This window comes from Notothenia coriiceps, unplaced genomic scaffold (assembly GCF_000735185.1).
Source record: "Notothenia coriiceps isolate Sejong01 unplaced genomic scaffold, NC01 NC01_scaffold00003344, whole genome shotgun sequence".
Taxonomy (NCBI): Eukaryota; Metazoa; Chordata; class Actinopteri; order Perciformes; family Nototheniidae; genus Notothenia; species Notothenia coriiceps.
In genome coordinates, this window is record NW_011336045.1 from 186,636 (window position 1) to 198,436 (window position 11,801).

The following is an 11,801-nucleotide window of genomic DNA, read 5'->3' on the forward strand; positions in this document are numbered from 1 at the left end:
GACTGAATTGTTGCCAACTAATTTGGGTATCGATTTTAATCGATTAAGTCGATTAGTTGTCGCCACCCCCAGTTTCCTAACACATATTTAAGTATAAGGGACAATAAAAAGTGCATTTTGGATGATCGAAGACCTTTAATAAACCAATACCTATGGCACCTATAGTAAACCATAACTTCACGTATAGCTACAGTTGTCAGTCCACAGGGTTTTCATTCAAAATGTCAAACACAAAGTCACTCTCACCTCCAAACATACGATAAAAAATGCTGATCCCGCTGCTTTTAAACTTTCTATTCAGCAGTTCTGAAGTGCCATTGTGGAGAACCAGCAATTGCAGTTTAATGGGTCGGTCTGCCCTCCTGGCTTGAACTCAGAACTTCAGAAACAGCCTTTTACTGCCAATCACACATTAATGGAACAGATGGCTTGTTCTGAAATAAAACAGCCATTGAATAGTTCAAAAACAGAATTAACTGAGGCTGGGGGGAAATATTAGCATGAGGTGACCTGCTCAGCAGCATAGAAAGTCAATATTTAGAACAAAGTAGAACACTATTGCATCAGGAGGGCTGTGCAGTGTTTCATTAGAATGTGCTGCTGTGAGAAAAACTTGAATGTATTGGTAGGTTGAGCAAGTAGGCCTACAAATTATAAATGGGGATTTAAACTATTCTTTATTTATATTAACAAAGAACTTAATCCTGCTTTTTCAAAATCACCTCTAGTTTCAACTAAACATCTTTGTCTCCACTCCTTCCCACTTCATCCATTGTCCCCGCTTAGCTTAGGAAGCTGTTTTGGCACAACTTACTGTTTCCTCCACTGTACTGGAAACGCAGCCAATTTCCTTCTTTGTGCGGATGTTCCTTTGTTCCACTCTGGTTTGCGTATGCCAAGACTGAGAACCTCATGACCTTGCAGCACATGCCCTATGATATGTCTTAGTGCCAATTGTGCATGCTGAGTCGCTTCGTATGGGTTAATTTTCCACTCTATTAAGAGAATTGCTATTCTTAGTGACCATATGCAGTGCATGCAATGCAGACAACATTTTCTCTCTGCTTCTTCACATCTGTTTATAAAAGCTACGTGGTTGTCCCTTCAAGTAGAAACTGAAAGTCAACCCAATAAATCAAATGACAATGGCTTAGCTCTCATTAATCAGTTCTTGGAAAAGCAAAGTAGTTAAAGAGTGCATGCCAACATACATGTCAGGAATTATTACCAATCTTTTTAGTCAAAGCAGATTAGTTCTACTCACGTCCCCCACTATCAAGCCAGGCAATCTTTCATTGTCCTTGATTCTGCAAACTGAGCTTTGAAGATACACATCAGTAATAGACCAACAGGAAATCATTTTACACCATGTTCTTGAACTCTTATCAGAGAACAGTGTCGTAATAAATCGGAAATTAATTTCAAAGACATTACATCCCTTGCTATCACCTGAAATTAAGTCATGCTAAGTGAAGGAAGATATTCCCAAAGTGTAGCCAACCCTGGTTTAAATATATCCGGGATTTCTAGGTATGAATATTAAGTGTGAACTGCCTTTTGTGTCCAGAGACCAGGGGCTGCTTAGAGTAAAAGAAGGTAGGGTAGCTGACTGACACAGTAATAGATCTGAGATCAATGAAGTAAACTCTAAGGGACTGTGATGTTCAGTGCATGTTAAATAAAAAAAGGAGGCGCTGAAACATTGTTACTACAAACAGCCACAGCACACTGATAGCAGTATTCTTTATGAGAGCTGTCCTTCGACAAAGACATGCTTACTCAACCAACACTATCAATTAGTCGCTAAGTAAATGGCAGATACAACAGAGTCTATTTACAGATAATTATGCAAAAGAACCACTCTAAATCTTGTGTTTACCAAAGATGTGCTCATACGTTTCTTAGAAATAAGTCATTCTCGCCGGTATTGAAAAGATTGATTTGGACTTCCGGTCCGGCACAGAGATGGAAGCTTAGAACAACACGCTCCCGACCTAAAATATCTAAAAACACTATCCGAACAACGCAATCCAACTCTTTTAGTGCTTAGATATTTTAGGTCGGGAGCGTGTTGTTCTAAGCTTCCATCTCTGTGCCGGACCGGAAGNTGAGTTCACCTCATGAAAAATGGGAGCAAAAACAAAAGTGTTGCATTTATATTTTTGTTCAGTGTAAGTCTTTACTGCAATTGAATAGCATGTTTTTAGAAGTCAATATTAAAAATGACAAGTATAGTTCTAACTGTTCTGAGGTAAATGTTCTCAGTTTGTGTCACGATCTGTCTGTGTTGTGTTTTGTCTTGTCTTTTTCTGTCTTTGGTTTCCTGCTTTATTTTGAAAAGTGTTCACCCCGTCTTGCTTGTTGCTTTCTGTCTGTTTTCCCTCCTACCTGATTACCCGATTGTGTTCACTTGGTGCCCCTGTGTTTTCTCCTCCCTCCTCACCTGTCTCTTGTTTGTTTGATTAGTCCTGTGTGCATTTAGGTTCTGTGTTTTATGTTAGTCTTTTTTAGTTCCTTGTTGTTGTTTGACTGTGTTCACAGGGAAGAGTTCTGTTTGTTTCATTTAGCCTTGAAATAAAGGTATTTTCGGTAAAATCTGCATTTGGGTCCTGCCTGCTTCACTCAACCCTGACAGTTTGCACATTCACAGCACTGAACTCTGTGCCCTGCAGCTCCACATGACACATTTTCCTGATGGACCTCACCCTGCAGCAGAATTGCATTTAGTTGCCGATGCTACATTTAAGATTTTGGGTTGAGATATAACACGTAGATCTGATGGTTGTTATTTGTTGGTTTAGGGTTAAGAATTTATTGAAAAACGGTTTCTTTCTTCTCAATATTTCTAAAATAAAGACAACCAACATTTCCTTGCCTACTGACGTTTATCTTTATCGTCAAATGTTTGCTTACTTTTATTTTTATGTAAAGGCTCTCAGTGTGAATGCTTTACAACCAATTCCTTCATCTCCATACATATTTGATCACACATTTTATACAACATTTTGTTTTCCTTTAATTTCAGATGGTAAAGAACAATTTTGTCTTGATACATCATTTTATACTTGAGAAGAAACCTACATAATATGCCTACAAATACCCCTTCTGGCTTCCACCCGAAGACACACAGAATAAAAAGTGTAAATAAAAAGTGTGAATGCATTAAAGAAATGTGGCGTTTACCTTCCTTTTAGCGATGAGCTGTCTGTGGTAATTATCAGATGAGTCTCCTGGGATCTCCCCTCCCCACAGAGTCACACCTACGATGGTGTAAGTGATGCCCATCACCACTAAGGGCAGCACGTACACCAGAACTGTCACTATGATATGATACCTGCAAAAGAGCAGAAACACAAAATCTAGTATTTATTTTAATTGATTTGACAATGACTAGCAGGATGAAAAGGGGGCGACAAGCACATATCTGGAGTTAATGATGCACAGAGAAATTGCCATTTAAGAAACATAACAGCCCTGCTTGGTTATGATTATGATGATGAAGCTTGACATCAGCTAGAGGGTTTGTCAGTGAGTTTAGTGTTCTCACATGAAGGGGTCGTCCGCCATGCGGGGCCAGGCCACGTAGCAGAGTGTCCTGCGGGGCAGAGCCCGCGTGGTGGAGAAGTAACAGAGAGGAAAGGCCAGAACCACGGCCAGACTCCAGATACACACGATAACTCCTGTGGTGGCCTTCGCCGACAGACGGGGCTTCAGAGGGTGGATGATGGCCATGTACCTGCAGGTCAGAGGTCACAGCGTCCTCCTGAGTTATGACTGCACACACATGAAAGTCTACAGAAAATGGGTTTTAGAAGAGGTTTCTCATCCTGTGACCCTTATCACCTGAGGTGGGACGTTCCAAAGTCAAAGGGTCGTGATGGCAAAAGCATTGCTGCCCTTCAATTCTTAAAATCCCAGAAAAGTCCAGCCTTAGGATATGGAACTTTTAGTCATTTCAAATATTAGGCAACACATTTTGCATAGTATTCTCTGATTCACTCAATGTATTTCTAAGATGATTTTCAAGTAAATTATTGTATTAGGTGATCCTTCCTTATTTGTTTTATAACTCTTCACTGTTTATCACGTAACTGATTAAAGCAAAGGTTTTCTCAATTGAATGCTAGACCAGGTTATAAAGTAAAAACACAGAAGCAAGAGATTTCTTTTCCGATATGGATTAATAATGGTCATCACAACTATAAGAGCAATTAATTAGAGAGGTAACAATCCCTTTAACTATCATTCATAATGCGATAATTTACAGATATCTATATATCGATATAGGCTATTCATTCTTATACAAAGTAAGTAAACGTATACCATGTTTGTTCATTTGCCAAATTACTGTGGAATGTAAATGCGTAACATAATCTGTAATGCAAACACTAAATGGAAATAGAAAACAAGTTATGATCAAGACATAAATATCCCTTGCATTGCCTGCTGTTGGTATATCATATTTCCCCCCATACCTGTCGATGGCTATCGCGGTCATTGAGTAGATGCTGGCGAACACAGCAGTGACCGGGAAGAAGTTGTGAAACCTGCAGTAAACCTCTCCAAAGTACCATTCTCCGTGCGCCGCGTAGATGAAGTTGATGAGCGTGTTGAAGGCAGCCATGGAGACATCAGAGAAAGCCAAGTTCAGCAGGAAATAGTTGGTGACAGTTCTCATTCGCTTGTGTGCCAGAATAATCCAAATCACTATCAAGTTTCCGAAAACTGCCACCAACAGGACCGTGCTGTAAGCCACCGACCACAGCGCGATGCGCCACGCGGGCTGCACGAACTGGTTGGTCAGATTTCTGGTTGAGTTGGATTCATCGCGTTCAGAGGCCATTCCTCTAGTGTCCTCGGTCTGATCTGCTGCTTTCAGCTGCTGGCAACAAACACTTTGAGCCTGATACGCAACATACGCGCAACATGTGACCAGAGAGAGAGAGAGAGACAGAGGGGTCCTGAAGCAGCCACTCACACAGATGTAGTGAAGGAGGATAAAAACATAGAAAATCTATTCAGGTTTTTTTTACCATCTTTTTAAGCCTGTCAAAATTCCTTATCATGATAGGCTGCCAAGCTGATATAAGTAGGGCTTGTAGACTTTTTAAAACAACTTTACAAGTTTGCTCAAAAATTGCAACTAGGATGCATTGTTGTAATTGTATCCCATCCCATGGGACTATTTGCTAGGCCTACTGCTACGGTTTTCCTGCATTAAAGCTGTCTCAAGTGACTTGATTTACTTTCAGTGTGATAGAATCAATCCCTCAGAGCTGTGCCATCAAAAAAATGCTTCAGAAATGTATAGCTGCGTTATGTAAGCTCAAAACAGATCAACTCTAAAGGCCATTAAGTGTTGGAAAAGCCTTTTGATGATGTAACTCTCTCGGAATATTTGTCAATGTATTGCTTGGGTTAATAACATTTAATTCAAAATGTTCTTTTCATGTTTCTCATCCAAAATTATTTTGTAATGTGTTTTAATTTTCAATTATGTTTGACTGCAAGAGAGATTGTATTTCTCTAAAATAACTACAAATACATTGCATTATATCAAACATGTATTTAAACAACACATTACAATGTTTAAATCTCTCAAAGTGCATGCCCTGAAAAGGCAAAGCCACCAAAAGCTTTTGACAATGTGCATGTCAGAGATACCATAATTATCAGTTTCATGTTAACATGTTGTTACTACAATTGTGAAGAGTTTATAAGCACAGATAAATCTCATTTATTGACCCATCACTAACTAAACCCAAATGGTTAAATAGTTTTAATCAAAATAGTCTATAATTTTAAAACCATCCTAAATATGTGAACGTTGGTAAATCTTGAACTTGGGAATCTTTCAAATTACCTCCACCAATCCCATATTATGTGATATCAGCATTTCCAGAGTGCCTAATATGTTGAAATCCAAACTGGGCCCAGTGAAGACATCTCTGCCCCGATAAGCACATGTGTATACTTGGAACAACCTTAAAAAAGCTTTTAAAGGTATGCTGTGCCCATTTTTACAAGCTCCATTTTATTATGTGTTTTTATATTATCCGGTCCGGTCCACAATACAAACTTTTCTGAAGAGGTGGTTAAGGGTAGACTCTGAATTCATGGTCAGGGTCATCAGAGCACACAAACAAAAACAAGCCTTAGACGCTAGAAAAAGACCACCAGAATGTCAGAAAGTCTGTATCCTCTCAGCAAGACCTCATTACCCAGAGGCCACTTCTTTTGGGCCACTCCCTGTTTCAAATGTCAATGTTCAAACCTCTAACAAACACACCCTGTTCCCCCTTACTGAAAAGGTTGCACGCGATTAGATAACAGCTGATAACATCATTAGCTGCATCAACAATTATTTTTCCTCTTTTCATATGAATAATTTATCACTTAATCCCAAGGGAGGCAAAAGCAGTGGAGATGAGAGCGTTACTCTGTCTGGTTTCTGATGTGTGTGTAACAGGATGACGTTTGGGCTCCCATGCTCTTTAACTGCAAACATTTCATCGAGTGCAGTTTTATTATTATATGTCTGAACCTATTTGAACCCCCGGTGAAAAGCCACACAGACTGACATACATGTATGCCCAGCTGGTGTGAAAAGTTGATTGGAAATCACAGAGAGGTGAGAGGAGTAATCACCGTTTCTCCTTAAGAAAGCAACTTTTACTTTCGAACAGTACAACAAAAAATGCGAAGGCAATTGGAAAGATTACCAAGTTCACAATTTACCAGCGTTCAGGTCATAAAGATGGTTTTATAATGATATACTATTTGATCTATCTGAAAAATGCATCTAAAAATATGACCTCAACTACATACTTGATTTTTGTGAGGGGTCACAAGCACAACCATTGTTTTTATCTTTACCATGAGCTGCCTTTTATAAACGCATATGTTTTAGCATGTACATTTAAACTTACTGGTTGTCAGATAAGTGTAGTATACTGTAGTAAAGGTACAATTTTGCTTTTTAAATTTTGGTCAAGTAGTATGCAGTAGAGTAACAATTTAAGGACAAGTACTTAAATTGTCCTTAAATTGTTAAATTGTAATTGAAGCATGATTCTTAAATGCAAAATGTACTCAGGTACTTTCCACCACTGGAGGGCAGTGACCGTAAATCATCCACTCATCACATTTATTCTTGGGCTTTGGAGCTTTTCTGCTGTCTTCTGGCACGAAACATTAGGGTGAATGTGTGTGCATGCATGTGTGTGTATTGTGATGGTCACACATTTGAGCATAGTATGAACACAACTGTGAACTACAAGTGCACACATTTAAATATCTTTTAAACCGACAACTCAAAAAGTCAAATACTGACTGAATGTTTTGTGTGTTTGACATTGTAACAGGGTGGCTCTGTTATAAATCGTGATATTCAATCATATGTTAAATGTTAAACAGGTTAGGAGGCTGACTCTTACAAACCTCAGATCCAGTGCCTGGATACGGTTCCAGGTTCCTGCTGTGCGGACTGAGGCTGGGAAAAGGAGTCTTTTTTATTATGGTCCTTGGTCTTGGAATGACCTTCAATCCCGCCTCAAACTGATGGCACTTGCCTCAATAGCATGTTTTAAATTGAAGTTGTCTGAAGTCCTTACCACCAGCTGCTCTTGCAGTAATAAGTGGTGCACCTTTCTTACTGTCCTAATGTGCTCAATGTAGTGACTGCTTTTTCGTCTTTTGTTTTCTTAGTTATGTTCTCTGTATTTTATATGTTTGTGTAAATGTGTTATGTGTAACGTTGCTGCCTGCTTGGCCAGGTCAGCATTGCAAATGAGATTCTATCGCAATGCGTTTTATCTGGTTAAATAAAGGTTAAATAAAAAATAAAAATTTAAAATGTATACTGACAGAAATGTGTGTGTGTGTGTGTGTGTGTGTGTGTGTGTGTGTGTGTGTGTGTGTGTGTGTGTGTGTGTGTGTGTGAGAGAGTGAAAGGGAGAGAGCGGGAGCAGCTTATGATCAAGTGACTGATCCGACTGGATTACACGTCTAAATGGAGCTCAGGACTTCCCTTTAGAGAGAGTGAGAGGAATGGAAGTGTTCGGAGGGTCTTGTGGAGCGGAAAGATATGAAAGGTTAAAAGGTAATCAACATTTTAACATTTACTAGATTAGTGATTCCCAACCTCGGGTTCAGCGCCCCTCCGAGCGGTCACAAGATGCATCTGTGGGTTCAAGGGATGATTTAATGGACAGGAAGGGAAATATATATGTTTTGTAGACATTCATTTTGACTCTTTTGGGAAATAGAGGGTTGTCAGCCATGGTACAAAGGTTTTCCTTTATGAAATGAATGATTACATCAACAGCAGGGCTTATAACTATTGCTTACTATTGTTTAATTCAGCAAGATACCTTTTACAGCCTCAACTTGTTGTGCAAGTAGCTAAAGTTAAACTATGATTTGTTGGATACTCATCTCAACTTATGGTTCTCGCCAGCGAATTGTTTTGAAACTGGCACTTAATATGTGTTTTTTGGCATTGTGTCCACCATTTCCAAAGCTCTTAATTGCGTGATTAAAATATGGACCCTAGTTCCAACCAATAAATACAATATGAATGTCAATTAAATAGAGCTATATTATATTTTTGAGCTAATGTTGACAAGGTTAACAATCAAACTGCCCTAACACTCATGGATCAAGCACCTACTCCACGTTAGCCCATCTAACCCCACTGACACTGACTATAAACCCTTCACCCCTTTAACTATGAACTGCACATTCCTCTGTATATTTTTTACATTTCTAACACTACCTCATATAAAACTGCAGATTTCTCCAATTTAAATGATGATACCCTTCACATATTTGTTTGTAAGTTTGAGTAATTTGACATATTTAAATTATTGTTTGTTTATTTATTAATATTTCTTATAAATATGTATCTTACTTTTTTATTAGGGCCGGGACTCGATTAAAAAAATTAATCTAATTAATTACAGGCTTTGTAATTAATTAATCGCAATTAATCGCATTTTTCAATCACATATAAATATTTGACCTGAGAACAGTGAGAAGCAATTTTTTTCACATGGATTTTAGTATACCATTGAATAATGACTGAATACATAAGCTTATTTTTTTCAAGGATGTACTTAACCAAGACCAACAGAAAAGTGCAATTTTTGCCATAAAGTGTAGCAATAGCATATTTAGGAATATAGTACATTTCAGAGATTCAGGTAGCCTATAGGTAGGTAGACCTTCTGTAAACTATAACACTTTGTTTTTTAAGTATAACACAATACTTTCAAGTACATTCAGAACATTGGAAACCCTGACTATTAGAAAACATCTCTCTGTTGCTTCAGAGGCCATAACAGACTTTGTTGATTTACCAACAGTTGATTTAAAAAATCTAATACATTTCAGTCCAACTCTCTCAATAACCTTGGCCAAAACAATAAACAGTTCAACATAAAGTGCCAGTTGCACCAACAACATAATAAATAGTTCAACATAAAGTGTACTGTACCATTTAAAATAAAATAAAAAAGTGCCAGTGATTGACCTCAATCCCTCCTATTCTTCCAATATCCTGATGAAAAATAAAATCTCTCTGTTGCATAGGCCACTGTTTGATCAACGCGAATTGGGTGTGGGTCCTTGTAGCTACTCCGAGNATGATGTGTAAAGACTGATATTGTTCTATAATCGTCTGAAACAGTTAAGGAATGATGTGAAACGGTTAACAAGGAAAAAGGGAAACTCAAGCTGCTGCTACACTTTATTTTATTTATCTAAAATTAAGCACTTTAAGATGCACATATTTTCAAAAGCTATTTTATTTATTTAATTTTTAAATGCAGCCCGAGAGGAACATTACACATATACACAGTATTTACTGTATATCTGTATAGTTCAATGTTAATTGACAATAAATATTGTTGTTTATGAACTGTACTTTCTTTATTTGATTGGCAGTCAGTTGTGGATTACATGCAGACGTTGATAAAGCTACATGCTACTTCAATATATATCACACTAATTCATAAAGCAAGTTAGACATTTTGATGTTCCGGACCATTGCATGGGGAGATTTTCTCTAACTGGACCTCGTTGAATTTTAGTTGAATACCCCTGGTGTATGGGATGTACAGCAGCAGGTCAGAATGTTACAGAGCACACTACAGATGTCGTTGGAGCCCGGTAGGGGTACGCCACATTCTCACCAGCTTATGCCTGGACGTGCTGCTGGTCCGCCCCCCCTCTATTCAGACATCAGACGACCTGCAATCATCACTGATGAAGGCCGTGTGGATATGCCTCCACCTACATCACCTACCTCGATGCAGTCATTACCTGCTGTGTTCCACACATTGCCTCCAAAATGCACCAGCCCTTTTCTTTCCAGGGCCACCTCGTCAGCAACCAGCATCTCTCTCCTCAGTCCCCATCGTTCAAAGCTCGCAGTCTAACTAACCTCCAGGGTTTGTTTCCCCAAGAACATCCACGGTCCCCGTTTCCTCAAAATGCCTGTCTTAAGCTGCGCATTACCCTCTGGTGCCAACGGCCTGGATCTGCTCCCAGCTGGCCTACCATGATCCCAGCTTATGCTAACAGCAACAAGCAGTACAAGGGACAGCAGCCTGCTGCATTTCAAAACTGCATGGCCATCACGTCCGTCTCCTGTTTGTTTGGCCAACCCCGCCTGCCTCCTTCAGGCGCACATCCAAATCCTTACAGGACCCCACGGCACAGGCCTGCTATGATTCCCAGCATAACTCACTTCCTCTGGGGGCAGCCCTCCTGTTCTCCAATCACAGCATCGCCACTCAGGCGCCTGGCCAACAGTATATGTCTCAGCACTTCAGCTCTCCATACGCATCTGCCTGACTCCATTAGCTATCCAATCTCTTTTCTCCAGCCCAGTTTATTAATATATGCTGCCTATGCCGCTCAGTCCCGCCAGCCAGCATATGCCAAACTTGATGGAGATGGCCATATCTTCCTATATGGGTATTCGCGGCACCAAGCTAATCAGGTTCACGATTGGGGAAAAGAGAGTGGATTTCACTGCTGACAGAAAGGGCGTATGGGCTTTAGGTCCACAACTGTCACCTGTCTGAAGGACTATAAATTTCCAAGTGCTGTTAGATTCAATCTCAAAAAATTTCCCACGCTTTCCAAATAGCAGAGAGTATGTCCATGACCCATACCATACACCAAGGCCATGAGCAACAGCGCTGGCAGCAGCGGCTATGGACAGCCCCAGACAATTAGTGCAAGGTGAAATAAAACACCATCCTTAAGTGCGCCTGCTGTGAAATATGGAGATGCAGGGGAGCTTTGAGGACTTTGCTCTGTCGTAAATAGCCTTGGTGGTCTTGCTTAACAGCCGGATGGAGCAAGCTAAAAGTGGAACTCTTGTGCGGGCTTCATGTGGAATAGATCCTGCTTGCTAAACTCCCATCCTCATAAAAGGGACAGCTTTGCACCAGTATTGTTTAACAAAAGGCATTCTGCAGAGTGGCACTCTAACACCTACACACTCCCTGATTTGCTGTGGTGGTTAGAGAGGAAATCACAGCCCAGCAATCAGTATCCAGGCGGCTACAGGGAGCTATCACTGTTGACACAGCCACATTCAGAGCCACAGGAGCAGAACCATTCAAAGGGCTTTCAAAACCTTTAAATCTACAGTTTTATTATGGCACTGATCGGTTGCCCAAGATAAAGCAGCGCTGTTACATGAACTAACAACATTCTCTTCTTAGGAAAAAAAGGGACACACTAAGACAACGAAAACGGAAAGTTTCTAAAAGTATCTGATGAATTAC

At 39.8% G+C, this 11,801-nt stretch overlaps 1 protein-coding gene across 1 annotated transcript; it reads right to left on the reverse strand.

Annotated features, from left to right (window-relative positions):
* Window positions 1-3,162: 3,162 nt before the first annotated feature.
* Window positions 3,163-4,959, reverse strand: LOC104941432 (neuromedin-K receptor-like). The gene is made up of 3 exons (XM_010766530.1): window positions 4,476-4,959; window positions 3,548-3,736; window positions 3,163-3,334 (listed from the first exon to the last, which is right to left on the reverse strand). The coding sequence occupies exons 1-3, from the start codon at window positions 4,841-4,843 to the stop codon at window positions 3,163-3,165; spliced, it is 729 nt and encodes a 242-aa protein (XP_010764832.1). The 5' UTR covers window positions 4,844-4,959.
* Between the last annotated feature and the right edge of the window lie 6,842 nt (window positions 4,960-11,801).